Source organism: Rhinoderma darwinii, chromosome 4 (genome assembly GCF_050947455.1).
Source record: "Rhinoderma darwinii isolate aRhiDar2 chromosome 4, aRhiDar2.hap1, whole genome shotgun sequence".
NCBI lineage: Eukaryota > Metazoa > Chordata > Amphibia > Anura > Rhinodermatidae > Rhinoderma > Rhinoderma darwinii.
In genome coordinates, this window is record NC_134690.1 from 230,677,762 (window position 1) to 230,697,722 (window position 19,961).

The 19,961-nt window shown below is 41.2% G+C and overlaps 1 protein-coding gene across 3 annotated transcripts in view; it reads left to right on the forward strand.

Annotated features, from left to right (window-relative positions):
- Positions 1–14,610, forward strand: part of FIG4 (FIG4 phosphoinositide 5-phosphatase) — a 338,548-nt gene extending 323,938 nt beyond the window's left edge. For all 3 annotated transcript variants that reach the window (XM_075862266.1, XM_075862267.1, XM_075862268.1), the window contains one exon: positions 14,399–14,610. In XM_075862266.1, coding sequence (XP_075718381.1) covers positions 14,399–14,576 — 178 coding nt within the window. In that variant the 3' untranslated portion in view covers positions 14,577–14,610. The remainder of the gene's footprint in view (positions 1–14,398) is intronic.
- Positions 14,611–19,961: the final 5,351 nt, after the last annotated feature.

The window sequence follows — 19,961 nt, forward strand, 5'->3', positions numbered from 1 at the left end:
AGTAGCTGTCAGATGACAGCAGCTTCATTCTCTTCTTACTGCACCAATCTCTGCTAAAGTATTCCATACAAGAAATTAAAGGCTGTGTAAGGCTACATTCACACGAGCGTATCAGATTCACGCGCGTGAATCTTGTCCGTGTGTGTTGCGTTATGCATCAGTGTACTTTGCGAGTGCCATGCGTTATTCACACACTCGCAAAGCACATCTTTTTTTTTTTCAATTATTTTAAATTGAATTAATGAGCAAATCACACACCGCACACAGATGTGCATTCGTGTTTGGAGCGTGGTTTTCACCCATATAGGACATGCAATGAGTTTAACGCAGCGGACTCTCGCTGTGTGAAAACCCACGCATGTGTGAATGGCGCCATTGAAAACAATGGGTCCGTGGGCTGCGCTATTTCCATGCGCAGCACATGGACGTTATTCACGTTCGTGTGACTGGGCCCTAAACCTTTCTAAGCAAATTTTTTTTTTAAATACATTTTTGCACTAGGTTTTATTAAAAACTATTTAAGACACGGCTTCTATGTATTCTGTATACATAGTAGCTGTACCTTGCGGTCAAAGCCGAATCAGTCAGGTCAACCGGACTGACTGCTTTGGTGCGCTCTGGTCCTGTGTGTCACCGCTTTTATAAATCATATTTTAGTTATTGAACTTAGATGTGATTGAAAATAGATGGATTCTGTGTGTCAGAGACACGCAGGACCAGTGCTCACCGAAGCACGGTGACGGATTCGGCTTTGACCGCAAGATACAGCTTTTATGTATCCAGGATACATAGAAGCTGTATTTCAAAAAGTAAACTTTTAAAAAAAAACAACAATTCAACACTTCAAAATAAAACAATTATTTGAAAAAAAAAGATGCTTTCAAAGGTTTACATAGCCTTTAATCTTAATTTTATGAGTTTATAAGGTATGCTATCAGCCTGAGATGCAATTATCTGAACGAATGAATTGCACGCAAGGCTGATATGAGCCAAAAGTCTTGTGAAAACTTTATTACAGTGCAGAAGCAAATAAGTGACCTCTGGAAATCGAGAAGGGAGGTGCTAATTCATTAGACAGTAAAAACTTGGGCATTGTACACCATGGGCAAGATACCAAACCACTGCCCACCATGGGCTAAACCACAAGCATCACGAACTGGGACCACTTGACACCAGAGACGATTTCAATAAACCTGAGGAAACCAGGGATATGTGCATCTAATCAGTCGCCAGCAAAGACTTGGTCAGAACCACTGAATCATCAGGGTGGTGGGTTATCCGGCTTTGCTATGAAAAAAGTTTGACTTGCCACTGGTGATCATGTAGTAATAACGTAAAATGTATAGGAGTTATTGTAGTTTTAATGTGTCTTTGTACTTGATTGTGCTCATTAATTTTACCAAAATAGTTACAACTTTGGTGGTGTTAGTATATGACTGACTGAATTTGGTTGTAAGGATTTTCCGTCATTCACACACCATTTAGGTCAGGCTTTTTTGGTGTTTTGTTTTGGTTTTTTATCTGTTCGGTTGTTAAAGAACAGCACCCAGATTTTTTGCTATTTTCTCTTAAACACACATGCTTTAGATGTGTTGTCGTAGAGGGCTCTTTCCACCCAAAGACTTCAATTTTAGTAAAGACTGTAACTGTCAGCGTTACGTGTGGTGGTGTTTTTGCTGTAGTTTCTTTTTATGGCCGTCTTGTGTGTTTTTTTTAAACGCAGAAACAAAAACATGAAGGAAACCTAATATTTGGTTTTCCATTTAACCCCTTCCCCCTGCTTGCATTCTGGGCCCTAATGTCCAAGCCATTTTTTACATTTTTCCATTGTCACATTCGAAGAGCTGTAACTTTTTTATTTTTGCGTCGGCATAGCTGTATAAGGTCTTGTTTTTTGCGGGACGACTTGCAGTTTTTATTGGTACCATTTGAGAGTAGATGCGACTTTTTGATCACTTTTTATCACATTTTTTTTAAGTCAGGATTAACAGAAAACAGCAATTTTTCCATTGTTTTTTATTTTATTTTTTACGGCGTTCACAGTGCGGGTTAAATAATGTAACAGCTTTATAGTCGGGGTCGTTACGGACGCGGCGATACCAAATATGTGTAACTTTTTTGCTTTATTGTAGTTTTTTTTAATAGTAAAGCATTTTGTAAGGGGAAAAGCTGGGTTTTTCATTTTTTTTTGTTTCACTTTTTTTTTTTTTTTTTATTAACTTTATTAAACTTTTTTACTTTTTTACTAGTCCCACTAGGGGACTTCACTATCCTCCGATCGCTATTATAATACACTGCAATACTTTTGTATTGCAGTGTATTACTGCCTGTCCGTTTAAAACGGACAGGCATCTGCTAGGTCATGCCTGCGGCATGATCTAGCAGGCATTCGCTCCAGGCAGACCTGGGGGTCTTTATTAGACCCCCGGCTGCCATAGAAGACACAGACACTCGGCGATTTTATCGCCGGGTGTCAGTGAGATGAGAGGGAGCTCCCTCCCTCTCTCCAAAACCACTCAGATGCGGTGCTCGCTATTGCGCACCGCATCTGAAGGGTTAAACGGGTGAGATCGATACTAATATCGATCTCACCCGGCAGAGCATGGACGCCCCCAGCCCTCAGCTGCCTCTGGCAGCTGAGAGCAGGGAGATTTCACGGCTCCCTGCTCTGTTTACTTTATTCTACAGCAGCGACGTAGAATAGCGGCGCTCTAGAATAAAGCCCACTAATGACCGCCATAAAAAGACGTATCGGCGGTCATTAAGGGGTTAAAGAGGCTCTGTCACCAGATTATCAAATCCCTATCTCCTATTGCATGTGATCGGCGCTGCAATGTAGATAACCGTAAAGTTTTTTTTGTTTTTTTAAAAAAAACGATCATTTTTGGCCAAGTTATGAGCAATTTTATATTTATGCAAATGAACCTTTCTAACTGACAACTGGGCGTGTTTTCTCTTATTTCCAACTGGGCGTGTAATGTGTTTTTAGCACCTGGGCGTGTTTACTTCTTTCACTGCACAATCACACTGGGCTGTGGATCATGCTGGGCTGGATCAATGAGAAGTGTATGACACTGATTTGTCACTGATTGGTCAGCGTAATACACTCCTCTGCACAACACCCAGTTGGTAAAAAGTAAAAACACGCCCAGTTGTCCATTGAGAAACTCATTATCATAAATATAAACTAGCTCATAACTTGCTAAAAAATGATCGTTTTTCAAAATAAAAACCACTGCTATTATCTACACGACAGCGCCAATCAGATTATGTAGGAGATAGGGCACTTATAATCTGGTGACAGAGCCTCTTTACGTAATATTGGGAGAGTTGGATCACCAGAATAAATCTTTTTATGTCAAGGCACCACTGGAGCTCATAGGGCAGTCAGATCTAATGCGCATGTTCAGCAGAACAGAACTACATTACAAGCACTGAGGAGGGGACAGAAAAAGGTGTGGACAGCATTTTAAAATGATATAACCATGTAGACAAATCCCCATCACCCTCGCATTACTGTTTGGTAGATTGCATTTAGCTGCAAACGTTAATCTACCTTTTACTTTTGTATATCTGGTACAACATACATCTAAAAATCAGGACAAAACGAAATCATATTTTCCTTTTGTGTTAAGCAAAGTTTGTACAGGATTATGTCATTTCCTTTCACCAATGTATGAAATTATACTTTTAGTCACTTAGCCCTGTTATTAGGCTACCTGATATTACGGTAAAATGAAAGCTTCCTGCCATTACAACAGAATTTACATTTTAGAAAGAGCAGTGCCATTAATACTAAATATGAATATTAAAGACTATTTCATCATCTTGAGCCGAGTAGACTTGGACTATAATGTCAAAGTTGTCGTGACTAAATTGTGGATGCTGATTAGATTTTTATGCCGGTTATCTATCAGAAAAGCCAATTCATATTCACTTATTGTTAATATGCTAAAATATACTGAAATATAGATACGTTGTTGCATTTGAATACATAATGTCTTCCTTATTACTTTATGATGGTTTATGTTTGTAGATTTGAGTATTCCAGTACCTGTGGTGTATGTTACATTTTTTCTGCATTTTAAAAATCTGTTGTTCAAAATTATGTTAATTAAGTTGTAGAATTATATTTTACCTAAATATTACAATGTTACTTTTTTGCTATGTTAATCTTTCAAAGGTGTTGTTTGCCTAACAGAGCATATAGAAGTAATTGATAGGGGTTACTTACCCAGGCCCCTTTCCTCTATTTGTTCGTGCATTGCAAGGATAACCTATTCCGTTCAAATCTTTAGGCCTCATGCACACGAATGTGTTTTTGCGGCCGCAATTCACCTGCAAATCTGCGGGTGAATTCCGGTCCCATTCATTTCTATGGTCCCATGCACACGACCGCGGTTTCCACCGTCCATGCATTGCTCGGGAGCCTGGGACACAAAAAGATAGGACATATATCTTTTTACAGCCGCATTTTGCTGTCCGCGCTCATTGAAATGAATGTACGCGGCCATGTGCACGGCCCGTCATTTCCGGGCGGCCCGCAGATGACACTACGGTCGGGTGCATGAGGCCTTACTTCCCAAGCCGGGGCAATAAGCTGTTACTGCCTAAGGGACCTGTAGCACCGAAATAGGTTGTGATGTTTTTCAAATTCAGATTATGCATTCCATGTTGTTATACTAGTGCACAAGCAAGATTGTTAATGCCTCATTCACACTAGCAAATTTGCTTTATACATTTTCTAAAGAATGTAAAGGAACATCTGTGGATTATTGACATTCATTTTTGTAAGATGTGGGCGCCAAATATACTTGCAGCATTTCAATATACTTTTGCTATTGGAAAGCTGTTTATTAACCCTTTTGCTTCCAGGGATTTTGCACCTCTGGTAGCCGGGACAATTTTCACACTTTTTGAGTTGTACAAATAAATTACAAAATAAAAAAAAATCACGCTAAACCCCCATACCTATATATTTTTGGAAAGTAGACAGCTGGCACATTGTCAAAAAGCCACTCAGCACTTCATATACACAGGCACCATCAGGCAATTTTGTGTCAAAGTGAAATTGTTAATAATTTTTTTTTATTCGAATATGTTTAATATGTGCAGAGTTCATAGATACCACTTATTCCTTTGTTTACATGCACATATCTTCATAAAATAATAAGAATTGAAGAGACCAAAAATATGGTATTAACCCCTTCCCGCTCCTGGACGTACTATTAGGTCATGGCAGCTGTATCGTTCGCGCTCCATGACCTAATAGTACGTCTCGGGAGTAACGGCCGTTTCCGCCGTCCTCCCGACACATACAGGAGTTGTGACAGCTGCTGTCTTGTTCAGCAGCTGTCACAGCTCCTACAGTGGGGACCGATCGCTGTGTCCCCGCTGATTAACCCCTTAAAAGCCGCGTTCTATAGAGATCGCAGCTTTTTAGGGGTTAAGCTGCCATCGCCGGCCTGCTACGCGATAGCGGCCGGCGATGGTGACTATGGCAACCGGACACCAAACAATGGCGTCCGGCTATGCCATAGACGGAAGCCTAGTGGGTCCTGACAACGTCAGGACCCACTATGCTTGCTGTCAGTGAGTAGCTGACAGTTCTAATACACTGCACTACGCATGTAGTGCAGTGTATTAGAATTGCGATCAGGGCCTCCTGCCCTCAAGTCCCCTAGTGGGACAAAGTAATAAAGTTAAAAAAAAGTTAAAAAAAGATAAAAGTTTTAAAAGTGATAAAAGTAAAAATCCCCCCTTTTCCCTTATCAGTCATTTATTATTAATAAAAATATATAATCAAACAAATAAACTATACATAATTGGTATCGCCACGTCCGTAACGGCCTGAACTACAAAATTATTTTGTTATTTATCCCGCACGGTGAACGCCGTAAAAGAAAATAATAATAAACCGAACCACAATCACAATTGTTTGGTGACTTCACCTCCCAAAAAACTGAATAAAAAGAGATCAAAAAGTCGCATGTACCGAAAAATGGTACTGATTGAAACTACAGTTCGTTACGAAAAAAATAAGTCCTCGCACGGCTTTATTGATTGAAAAATAAAAACGTTCTGGCTCTTAGAATAAGGTAACACAAAAAGTGAATGATTGTTTACAAAACGTATTTTATTGTGCAAACGCCATAAGACATAAAGAAAACTACAAACATATGGTATCGCCGTAATCGTATCGCCCCGCAGAATAAAGTGAATATGTCATTTATAGCGCACGGTGCACGCAGTAAAAAAAAAAAGAATAAAAAAACAATAGTAGAATTGCTGTTTATTAGTCACCACGCCACCTAAAAATAGAATAAAAACTGATCAAAAAGCCGCATGCACCCCAAGAAAACTACAATGGATTCCTCAAGGGGTCTAGTTTCCAAATTGGGGTCACTTTTGGGGGGTTCCCAATGTTTTGGCACCACAAGACCTCTTCAAACCGGACATGGTGCCTAATAAAAAAGAGGCCTCAAAATCCTCTAGGTGCTCCTTTGCTTCGGAGACCGGGGCTTCAGTCCATTACCGCACTAGGGCCACATGTGGGATATTTCTCAAAACTGCAGAATCTGGGCAATACGTATTAAGTTGCGTTTCTCTGATAAATCCTTTTGTGTTATAAAAAAAATGGTATAAAGAGGATTTTCTGACAAAAAAAAAATGTAAATCTCACCTCTACTTTGCTCTAAATTTCTGTGAAACACCTAAAGGGTTCATAAACTTTCTAAATGCTTTTGTGAATACTTTGAGGGGTCTAGTTTCTAAAATGGGGTATTTGATAGGGGTTTTTAATATATGGGCCCCCCTCAAAGCAACTTCAGAACTGAACTGGAACCTAAAAAAATAAATAAATGAGGCAATACTTCGCTTCTTACATTATACTGATAATGAGCCGTGCCCACCCCGAGATGACCCCAGTTTTCACCATTTGTATAAACGGAGACCCCTATTAGACCGTTTCAGTGCCCGGTTTTCCCTAGCATTCACCCCCGAGAAGTGTACTTCTATTGATGAGTCCCTGGTACATTTTAAAGGGAGGGTTCAATTCCGCGAGTACCTGCCGGGTAAGAGGGAAAGGTATGGCGTGAAGATGTATAAGCTGCGAGAGTGCATCAGGGTATACCTACAGGTTTAGGCTATATGAAGGGAAGGCCACCCCCAAACCAGACTGCATCCTGGACTACAATAGGTACATGGGAGGGATGGACTTGTAAGATCAAATCCTGAAGCCCTACAGCGCCATGCGGTGTGGTATAAGAAGCTGGCCGGGCACATCATACAGATGGCATTGTACAATGCGTACGTGCTACGTCGATGTGCAGGCCAGACGGGAACTTTCCTGGAATTTCAAGAGGTGATTATCAAGAACCTAATCTTTAGGGACCAAGAAGGGGGGGCACACAGTACTTCTGGAAGCGGGGCCACACGCATCGTACCAAGGCGGCAACACTTTCCAGGAGAAGTTCCCCAAACTGGCAAGAAGGGAAAAAGTCAAAAGAGGTGCAAAGTCTGCTATAAGAGGGCGATAAGGGATGACACAATATATCAATGTGACACGTGTCCCGAATAACCAGAGCTCTGTATGAAAGTCCGTTTTAAAATTTATCATACATCCCTTGGTTTATAATTTACCCCAATTTTACTTACCCTGATTCACTCCGCACAGCTTATCCCCCCTCGTCTTTCCCCTCTGAGCCCTGCTGTGTGTCCAGGCAGCTGATAACAGCCACATGTAGGGTATTGCCATACCCGGGAGAACCCACATTACAGTTTATGGGGTGTAGGTCTCTGGTCAAAATGCTCACTACACCTCTAGATGAATGCCTTAAGGGTGTAGTTATTAAAACGGGGTCACTTCTTGCGGGTTTCAACTGTACTGGTACCTCAGGTGCTTCTGCATACATGACTTCGCACTAGAAAATCCCCAGTAGGCCAAATGGTGGTCCTTTCCTTCTGAGCCCTCCAATGGGCCCAAACGGCTGTTTATCACCACAAATGGGGTATTGCCGCACTCAGGACAAATTGGGCAACAAAATGGAGTATTTTATTTCTTGTGAAAATAAGAATTTTTGAGCTAAAATGACATATTATTGGAAAAAATATATATATTTTTAATTCCCAGCCCAATTCAAATAAGTTCTGTGAAGAAACTATGGAGTCTAAATGGTCACATTACCCATAAATGAATTCCTTGAGGGGTGTAGTTTCCAAAATGGGGTCACTTCTGGTGGGTTTCCATTGCTTTGATACCTCTGGGGCTCTGCAAATGCGACATGGCACCCGAAAACCAATCCAGCAAAATCTGCACTCTAAAGAACACACAGCACTCCTTCCCTTCTGAGGCCTCCCATGGGCCCAAACGGCAGTTTATTGCCACAAATGGGGTATTGCTGCACTCAGGAGAAATTGGGCAACAAAATTGAGTATTTTTTTCCCTGTGAAAATAAGAAATTTTGATAAAAAATTACATCTTATTGGAAAAAATTTCATTTTTTTAATGTCACAGCCCAATTGAAATAGGTGCTGTGAAAAAACTGTGTGGTCAAAATGCTAACAACAACCGTAAATGAATTCCTTGAGGGGTGTAGTTTCCAAAATGGGGTCACTATTGGGGAATTTCTCCTTTTTTGGCACCTCAACACCTCTTCAAACCTGGCATGCTGCCTAAAATATATTCTAATAAAAAAGAGGCCTCAAAATGCACTAGGTGCTTCTTTGCTTCTAGGGCTTGTGTTTTAGTCCACGAGCGCAGTAGGGCCACATGTGGGACATTTCTAAAAACCGCAGAATCTGGACAATACATATTTAGTAGTGTTTCTCTGGTAAAACCTTCTGTGTTACAGAAAAAAAAATGAATAAAATTGAAATTCAGCAAGAAAAATGAAATTTGCAAATTTCACCTCCACTTTGCTTTAATTCCTGTGAAATGCCTGAAGGGTTAAAAAACGTTCTAAATGCTGTTTTGAATACTTTGAGGGGTCTAGTTTTTAAAATGGGGTGTTTTATCCGGGTTTCTAATACATAGGCCCCACAAAGCCACTTCAGAACTCAAGAGGTACCTTAAAAAGCAGGCTTTGAAATTTTCTTAAAAATATGAGAAATTGCTGTTTAGGTTCTAAGCCTTGTAACGTCCAAGAAAAATAAAAGAATGTTCAAAAAACGATGCCAATCTAAAGTAGACATATGGGAAATGTGAACTAGTAACTATTTTGGGTGGTATAACCGTCTGTTTTACAAGCAGATGCATTTCAATTCTGAAAAATTCAATTTTTTCTAAATGTTCTCTAAATTTTGCAATTTTTCACCAATAAACACTGAATATATCGACCAAATTTTACCACGAACATGAAGCCCAATGTGTCACGGGAAAACAATCTCAGAATCGCTTGGGTAGGTTTAAGCATTCCGACGTTATTACCACATAAAGTGAAATATGTCAGATTTGAAAAATGGGCTCTGAGCCTTAAGGCCAAAACTAGGCTGCGTCCTTAAGGCTTTAAGCTGAAAATGTTAACAAGTAACAACCTATAAAATATAGGGCTTACACACCATAACAAGTGAGTGCACCCCCAAACCCTACATACAGCCTGGCGATTGCAATTGTCTTGACGTGCTGTTGGCATTCATGTCCACCTTCACATAAATTTGTCACTAACAGGAATTATTTTAAAAAAAAAATGCATTATAAACATACATTTACGTTTAAAACTCACAAGCAGAGGTTACACACAAAAACAGTGTAAAAATAGACTGTGTGCAAAATTCAAACATACCGCATACGCCATTCTATATTTTGCCATCATCCACAAATGTGTTAAAAAATATATACTGCACAGGGCAAAGAGCTACCATGCTACCAACATTTTTGAGAGCGCACAACATACCGTGTCTAAAAATACAACTTAATAGTTTATACACACAACCCCCTTCACGCAACTTTGCAACAAATCGTGATTATAAGCATAAAATTGCATGAAAATTCCAATTTGTGACTAAAATGCATTTGCAAACATAATATACTCTGCAAAGAACTGTAAGATGTGAGGAGAAATAGAAATATTATGCAGCTCTGTGCTAGACTTTATTCTACTCCACAGTCAAGTTTAGAGTTGTGTTTTCCAGCCGACTGCTTAGCGATTCTCATATTTATACACAATGAGTGTCTCATTCCCCTTTGAGAACATACTTTTTATTTGAGCAGTCTGGTTAGCTATGCTATCATACAGTGACTTTGATAGCATGTCCGTTTCCAAATTGTGATATGATGAATTGGAACTTGCTTAATATACAGGTGCACTTTTGGCTAAAATATTAGGGAATTTTATTATGTGCCCTAATGTATTGCTATTAGCGGCAGGTTTCACACAGACAGCAGAGGGCTACCATGCAAGAACAGTTATGAGCGCCTTGGTCTGGAATAGCTCATCATCGAAGCCACCTTTATGTCTCTTTAACAATCCACCAGTAATTGCGAGCTCTGAAATGTTTAGGCTCTTACGTATAGTATAATAGACAGTAGGGATCTGCTTTTAAAGATGACAGAGGGCCCCCTTATCTGCTGGGCCCCTATGCAACTGTACAGTTTGCACATATGGTATATCCACCCAATTCGTTTTCTGGAACTATCGTAACCGAGAACAGGAAACACTTTAAGGCCTCATTCACACGGCCATGCGTTTGCGGGCACTTACTATTACAATTGCGGATAGTATAGATAACAGTCTATCCTATGGGCCAATGCACATTGCCCGGAGCCCGGACTGCAAAATAAAAAAGGACAATGTCATTTTGTGGACCGCACCTGCGGTCCGGGCTCATTGAAGTCAAAGCACATCTTGTGTGTGCATAGTCTGTGATTGTGGACGGCCCATGGAAAATGGTCCGCGGCCCTTCCATGCCGTAATCACGGACTGTGCACACAGCTACGGTCGTGTGCATGAAGCCTTAGAATTCGAGATTCCTTTTGTTTCCCTGTGCCTGCATATATCCTAAATAATTTATTTAAAAGGAATAATTTATTCAATACTGCTGATAGCGCAAGATATGGGAAGGCAATATAAGGGAGGCCTATATATGGGAGGCCTCAAAACTGCTTTCAGATTCCTTTTCATAACAGTATGTTAATGAATGGAACATTACAGAATTGTCTAATATTTTAGTTATAGTTCTTCCAAAACACTTAAAAGTGAATGTCCACCCTTTAATACGATTTTGTATTTACAGTATGTGCTGATTAAAATCCCTGCATAAAGATAGAGAAAAAATTATAAAATGCTGGCTGCATGCAGCCATCACTTGAGGTAGCTAGCCAGTCTCATACAGCTAGGCCGGTTTTGCACAAGCATTTCTATCCCCATAATGCTGTTAATGCGGGTTACTAGAACTGCGTTCGGGACGGAATTTGTGGCCCTAATAGGGATGCAGAAATGCAACCATATTACGCTCATTTGAAACTGGCATTATACATTGGACTCAGTGGAGGGAATTTATTAACACTGCTGTTTCATTTGCCAGTCTTAATATCAATAGTGCTGGAGTAAAATGCGCCTAATTTTACTTCAGCGTGCCCCTAGTAGATTAGATGCATCTCTGGCTGTCCGTGTGCCAGAAGGGGGAAATCTGCTCCAGCTATTCTAAATTGCCGCTGTAGTTCTCGCCAGCTTTTGGCATAAATTGTAAATTATAATAAATTTGTCGGACCGTGGGTGGATCCGCCCTCTTACACTAAGCTAAGTCCATGTTTTTTCAAAAGAGAGTCGTGAGCATTGTTAAAGCATCAAAAGTTGCCGTTTTTGCGCACGTTGAGTTTTCATGCATTTATGACTTTTCTATGCCCGAAAACTAGTGTAGAAAAGTTGATAAATTCCCCCTAGTGTATCCAGTAAGCTCCTTCGCTCTATGCCTACTGGCAGCTGCATAATATTATAATATAATTCTATGTCTCTGCAGGGGATTTGAATATTAGGAGTTATGACCCTTATAAAGATATATTAAGAAATGAATCTGTACAGAATGTTGGACCTAAAAAATGACGGCGAGTGAAAAAGTGCAGTGATTAAAGCGGTTTTGATTCATGAAAATTAAAAATATATATTTTTCTTCCTAACGCTTCAGAAGTGGATGCATTCGTCTGGGGTCTTTGGCAATTGTCCGGTTTAGGCAATCTTCACAAATGCGATACCGATAAAATACCAACCAATAGGATGCAATATGAAAGTAGTGCTAAAGAGTATCACCAAATAAGCTGTAAAGCAACATTGCTAGCCATATTAGATGCACTATATTTTTTGGATCCTACATAGTAACCAAGATATACTTGGTGCATCGATCAAAAAATTGATAGAGAACCAACCCACAACAAATATGATCGACTAAGGCACAAATTCAGAGAAAGATACAAACAATTCTTTATTAAGATAAAAACATGAAACAAATAAAAATGGAAATAGGGGATGAGTCACACAGTAAAAAAGGACGTCTAATCGATCAAGAATATCAGGTATGGATATTGTGTCCACATGTATGCAGTATACATATAATATGGTAATGGAAATACGTGCATGTGATCACATAAGAAACTGTATCTAATGAGAAGCAGCACGGATTCAAGCAAGGTACATCAAATGACAACAGCACAATATCAAAAAAGTGAAATCAGGTACCGGTGGCTGTGGTGACTGTCAAGTAAGTATATAACATCAGTAAGTATATAACATCAGTAATAGTCACACATGGTTACACAGGTAGTATGAACCAAATTATGCAAAAAGTGTGCTTGAAATCAGAGGATGACCAGCAAAAAGTGAGCACAATAGAGCTTATAACTGCTACACAGGACAGAAGAGGTAAAGCAACATACCAGTGGACATGATGTAACCAGGGATTAGACGTCCCAACCCGACGCGCGTTTCGGCGATTGCCTTCGTCCGGGGTTAGGGTCAAACTACTTGAGCCCACCTATATATAGTACAGAGCCCATGTGTGTAATCAGATGATGTAGAAGAAGGAAGCATAAACCGGATATGGAAAGTCGGCGTCTGATGCGGGGTACCAAGATGGCGCTGCCCCACTTCCTGTACCACGTCATCAGAGAGGATGTGAGGCGGCGCATCCTCTCTGATGACGTGGTACAGGAAGTGGGGCAGCGCCATCTTGGTACCCCGCATCAGACGCCGACTTTCCATATCCGGTTTATGCTTCCTTCTTCTATATCATCTGATTACACACATGGGCTCTGTACTATATATAGGTGGGCTCAAGTAGTTTGACCCTAACCCCGGACGAAGGCAATCGCCGAAACGCGCGTCGGGTTGGGACGTCTAATCCCTGGTTACATCATGTCCACTGGTATGTTGCTTTACCTCTTCTGTCCTGTGTAGCAGTTATAAGCTCTATTGTGCTCACTTTTTGCTGGTCATCCTCTGATTTCAAGCACACTTTTTGCATAATTTGGTTCATACTACCTGTGTAACCATGTGTGACTGTTACTGATGTTATATACTTACTGATGTTATATACTTACTTGACAGTCACCACAGCCACCGGTACCTGATTTCACTTTTTTGATATTGTGCTGTTGTCATTTGATGTACCTTGCTTGAATCCGTGCTGCTTCTCATTAGATACAGTTTCTTATGTGATCACATGCACGTATTTCCATTACCATATTATATGTATACTGCATACATGTGGACACAATATCCATACCTGATATTCTTGATCGATTAGACGTCCTTTTTTACTGTGTGACTCATCCCCTATTTCCATTTTTATTTGTTTCATGTTTTTATCTTAATAAAGAATTGTTTGTATCTTTCTCTGAATTTGTGCCTTAGTCGATCATATTTGTTGTGGGTTGGTTCTCAATCTTCACAAATGTGCTAGGGGCAGTTCCGTCATTTTTTTGTGGCAAGTATAGCGCTTCATGCAGCGCTATTCTTGTTGCCAAAACGACTGAACCCCGACAAACCCCATCATGTCAATGGTTCTGTGGGGCTCAGCTTGGATCTGTCATAAGAGAGCCTTACTTGCCAAAAATGTCAACCCCATCTGTGCCAAAACCTTTTTAAATTAAATAGACTAAAATAAGCTTTCATTTGTTGCTACTGGCTTTTCTGGTAAATTCTCCATATTATTCAACAGGAAATTTAATTTGAAACTTCACTCCTGCGTGGCTAGAACAATGTGCTTTACATAGACTTCTATCTTTTTATATTTCATTATTCATCTATAATACAGACAGTCTGCTGGTTTGTAGTATGTGCCGTATTGGTTGATAGCATTAAAGTAACCGATCTACTGAATATTAAGCTAACTAAAACCTTACAGGAATGCAGGAATACCATTGTACTTTATAATTCTGTACCTATACTCTGTGTTTTTACTACAGGAGCTGCATCTCCTCATTCTCGCAGGATAACATCTATGAAGTGACGCCACCCAAGGTCGACAGGAAGTCACTGGATATATTTAATGCTCATATCCAAGCAGGCAGAGGTACCATGCAGCCACTGGGGAAAGACAACATGTTCACATACAGAGAATATATAAGGAATCGCTATATGTAAACATTTCATGTAATAAAGTCATTTCTTAACCGCCGTATTGGTTTCTAATTTGTGAAATAATAAATGCTTATTCTCATCGATCTAAAGAGAAATTTAAGTTGTCTTCACTCCTTTATGTATGCCGCATATACTTGCATAGTGATGTACATGTTTAAGTCCCTGTATAAGGTCCTGTTCATGCCATGTCTTTTGGCCTATGTTTAGCATATATGCTGGAAAAGCTCCTGACGTATACGTTAAACGTAGGCTGTGACAGATCTTTCACCCACACACGCTTATGGCATCCGTTTAATTTATAAGTCATGAGCTTTTCATGACATATACTTTTAACGGCTCCCTTAATAGTCTATGGGTGATAGATGCCACTTTTAGACATTCGAAACCGGATTAAATCAACCATAGGCTATTTTGGCACCCATGTATCGTATACGCCATGAAAAGCTATTGGAATTCTCATGACATAAACATTTAAAGCTGCCTGTGATGTATTCCATACAGCAGCATACATCACCTATAAACCCCCATGTCAACTTTTTATGGATCTGCCTATTTTGGACTTTTAGGACAATTTTTTATTGATGCATTCCAAGAGCTGTAATTTTTTTATTTTTACATCGATAAATGTGTCCCTAACCGGTGCCCCTATATTAAAAAATGCATCAAATAATTAAGGCTATGTTCAAATCTGCGTCAGGGCTACGTTCCGTCGGAGCTTTCCGTCAGAACGGAGCCATGACTGACACAAACTGAAACCAAAGGTTTCCATCACCATTGATTTCAATGTTCACGGATCCGTTGCCAATGGTTTCAGTTTGTCTCTGTTGTTGTTGTGCAAGGGTTCCATTGTTCTTGACAGAACCGATACTGTAGTCGACTGTGCTATTGATTTCGTCAGAAAGACGGAACCCTGTCACAACGGTGACAAACGGAAATCATTAGCTAGGTTTCCGTCACCATTGAGTTCAATGCTGAGGGAAAAGGAAACTAAGGTTTCCTTTTGCCTTTCCGTTGAGGGGTTAACCTGACAGAAACCTCAGACAGAACCCCTCAGCGGAAACGAACGGTGTGCAGGCCCTTAAAGAGAACCTTTCACCTCCCCATACATGTGCAGCTGAGTGCAGCATGTAATAGGGAGGGCTGCACAAACCCTGGGGCACTTTAAATTTTTTTTTACCTCCCTCTGTTATTTAAATATCGGTGCCATTATATTTGGCGCCCGACATTTAAATAATCTCCTGAACAGTCAACGGGGTGTGTACTGGCAAGGGGGTGTGTTACAAGGGGGTCTGGACAGTATGAGAGCTGTGGAGAGGAGAGCGCGCTCCCATCTCTTCAGCTCTTGTGAGAGATCAGTCTTGTATTGTCTGCCGAACTGGCAAGGGGGCGTGTCCTTGCTATGGACAGTGTAAGAGCTGGGGAGCGCTTATTTGCATATTATATTTGCATATTAAACGTATACTTTTTTTAACATGGGAGTTTTATCACCGAGAAATGGCAGACACATTGCATTTGTTAAAGGCATCCGTAAAAGCCATCCAATAAAAAAACGTAAGCTGTACGTTAAACGTAAACTTTTATTTTAACTTGGGAGTCTATAAGCGACCAATGACTGACATGGCATCCGTCTGAGGCATACATTTTGTTCTTACGTGTTTGTTTAACATATCGCACCATACAGCTCGAGATATGTCGGGTTTAGAGAGAAGTTAAGGGAGAACAGAACTGTATTCGCTTGACAATGACAATTGGATAGGTAAGCGACTGCCACAATTTTAATGATCTCATTGTATTATTGCCTAATCGTAATGAGGGGAAAAGAACATGTTGTGAAAATAACAGACTGTTATGAAACACTTTGTTGTCTGTCAGCCAGACCAAAACAACATTGTAATAAATGTGGCAGATTCTAGGCAAAAGCCCTTCATTTTAATAGGTTAAAAATATATTTTATTTAGGCATACTTCTATTTAGATTGAAATGTATGAAGTGTCAAACAGCCGACATCTCTTATTAAGATGAGCTCACAAATGTCAATAAGCATCTACTATGTATGTAAGATATTTGTATGTATTAAAGTCTATCATACACAAAGAGATCCCCTAGAATGTTAGTGAAGTGAAACTAGAAAAAAAATGTATGTCAACAGTTACCTGGCAGTTTGACCCGTTTGCCATGCAGTACACTTGAGGATGATTTGGAGTGGAACATGAACAGCTGTTGTACAATTCATGTGGAACCAGTGATCATGTTCCATAGCACAACATGTATTACTTGAATAATTAAGTGAATAAGGCACCAAAAACAGCAAAACAAATATCTACCCTTCTGACATATTTTATGTTCTTGCCCTTATGCTACGTCTTTGAATGGCATGTGATCCATATACAAAATTTCCATATAAAAACAGTAGCAACACTTGTCCTATTTCTTAACGTTAATCAACTTAAAAACCTTTTAGAATATGTTGCCCTTAGATATCAATACCTCACTGAATCACTTACTGGAGACTGTAATAGTCTGACATTTCTCTGTCAATTAACAGCAACTCTCATAAAGCACACACCATGCTGGCACTGTCTATACAGACAACACAGGAAGGAAGTGTGCGTCTCCAATATTGCCGCCCAAAGAGTGTTTTTAACCCCTTCACATAATTCGACGTAACTGCACATCCTGGTGCGGGGTTGCGATGTGCTCCCTTCATACGCTGCAGTTGTCAACTGTGTATTACAGCTGACACCCTGCACTAACAGCTATAAACAGCGGGCATTTAACCACTTCGATGACGCGGTCAATAGCGACCGCGGCATCTAAGCCGTTAGAAAAAAGAGGTGCATTGTGTGACAGGCATTGAGAACAGTGAGGGGCTGGGCCAGTGGCGTAACTATAGGGGTTGCATTGGTCGCAATTTCCGAAGCCAGGGGGCCCGCAGCCCCCCGCACCGCGTCTATAAAAAGTTGTAATAAATGACAAGGGTCCCTGTTACTATAGTAACTGACCGTATAGACGAAGGCTCCAGGGCTGAAACGCGCGTTGGGGCTGATGTGGACTCTGACATGGGTAAGGTGCTCTATTTTAGAGCCATTTATATTTAGGCTTTATTTGCCTCCCTTGTTGTTGTCTCAATATATACACCCATCAGTGTACTTTAATATGGGTGTAATTGGTTGCTGTGTCTGAACCCTTGCATTTAGTTATGATCAAAATGTGTCACTTATTTGTGGTCTTTACTAAATAGTCTGGGTGCAAGATATTATGCATCACAGCTCCACTTTACCCTTCCAATACTTATATAGTGTCATCTTTTTTTCATTTCCTGTGCGTTAAATTTGCACGCATCATTGTCTGGTATCTTCTCACACTGTGGCAATCATCTCTAACTTTTAATGAGTCTTTTGTTATTTGTTTCAATAAAATTTTCATCTTTTAATCAACTTTCGGTCTGTCAGACTCCGTCTTTTAGGTTAATATTTCATTAAGAGGGTATCTTCACCGCTACCACCATGCTTATGATGGGCTTGTAAACCCTGCCCCCACTCCTTTCTTTTTTTCCCCTTCCAGACATTATATATTATTAATAAACATATTTATCTATTTATTACTAATTTTTGGGGATTGTGGGTTGGTTGGCTCTGCTCTATTGGTGTTCTCCATATAGTCATAGCCCTGTTACTATAGTAACTGACCGTATACTTACCCTCCTCGTAACGGAGTTCCTGACGTCTCTTCGCATCATGACGTCACAATGATGTGCGCCGCGCACAACATACCGACTCTGGATGGAGTCAAGACATCTTCTGCGGCTGGAGCCGAAGGATTGTAAGTATACTATTACTGTCTGCTGGGGCCCGTGTTGTCCAGCCTCTAAAAATGTATGGCCTATTACCAGGATAGGCCATCAATAGCTGATGGGTCGGGATCCGACTGCCGGGACTGTCCCCGCCGATCAGCTGTTTTGAAGGTGGTGCAGGGCTCGTACAAGCGCAGTTTCCCATTCATTCCGGTCACTTGCTCACACTGTGAATTGACCCATCAGCTATTGATGGCCTACCCAGAGGATAGGCCATAAATTTTTAGGGACTGGACAACCCCTTTAGGTCTACCACATGGTAGGCTTAGACAGGGTCGGCCTTAGGATAGATGGCGCCCTGTGCGAAAATATCTTTTGGCCCCACTCCATCATTAAAAAAAAAATGCCCCATAAAAAAATTATAATGCCCCTTCAGTGCCCCCATACAGTATAATAATAATAATTATTTAGTGCCCCCACACAGTATAGTGCCCCCTGTAGATTTTGCCATACATTCTCCTGTAGACAGTGCCATAATCCCCCACCTCCTCCTTGTAGATTGTGCCATACAGTTCCCCCACCTCCCCCTTGCAGACAGCACCATACAGTCCCCCACCTCCCCTTTGTAGACAGTGCCCCCAAACAGAAACAGAAATTGTACTCACCTAGGCCCCGTTCCCACGACAAACTAAGCTGCTCCACGATGGGATCCTTGTGTAGGCCGGCGTGATCCTGTAGCCTAGTACGGAGTTTCCCAACCTTTTTGGACTCGAGGCAGCACTGGAAAAATAAAATTTCCTAAGGGCACCCCTACCAAAATTTTTTCGAGAAAGACAGAAAACGGCTAAAAACAAGCACTACACTCGTAGGGTATTTTCACACAAGTTTTTTTGTAAAGCAAAAAAAATCTGCCACAAAATTCCTTCAGGAATTGACAGCGTTGTTTGACCCTTTTTTTTGGCGTTTTTTCTTAAGCCGTGGTATCACTTGAAGACCATCAGCCCCCCACTCACAAAATAACCATCAGCCCCCCACCCTCTGTAAAATGACCATCAGCCCACCACTCAAAGATTCCCCCTGTAGGTAGCGCCACACAGCCCCTTGTAGGTAGCGCCACACAGCCCCTTGTAGGTAGCGCCACACAGCCCCTTGTAGGTAGCGCCACACAGCCCCCTTGTAGATAGCGCCACACAGCCCCCTTGTAGAGAGCGCCACACAGCCCCCTTGTAGAGAGTGCCACACAGCCCCCTTGTAGAGAGCGCCACACAGCCCCCTTGTAGAGAGCGCCATACAGCCCCCTTGTAGAGAGTGCCACACAGCCCCCTTGTAGAGAGCGCCACACAGCCCCCTTGTAGAGAGCGCTACGCAGCCCCCTTGTAGAGAGCGCCACGCAGTCCCCTGGTAGGGCGTGCCACGCAGCCCCCTGGTAGGAAGTGCTACGCAGCCCCCCGGTAGGAAGTGCCACGCAGCCCCCTGGTAGGGAGTGCCACACAACCCTCAGCCCCCTTGTACGTAGTGCCACACAGCCCCCTGGTAGGTAGTGCCACAGAGCCCACAGTCTCCTTGTAGATAGCACCCCCCCCCCTTCCTGTAGA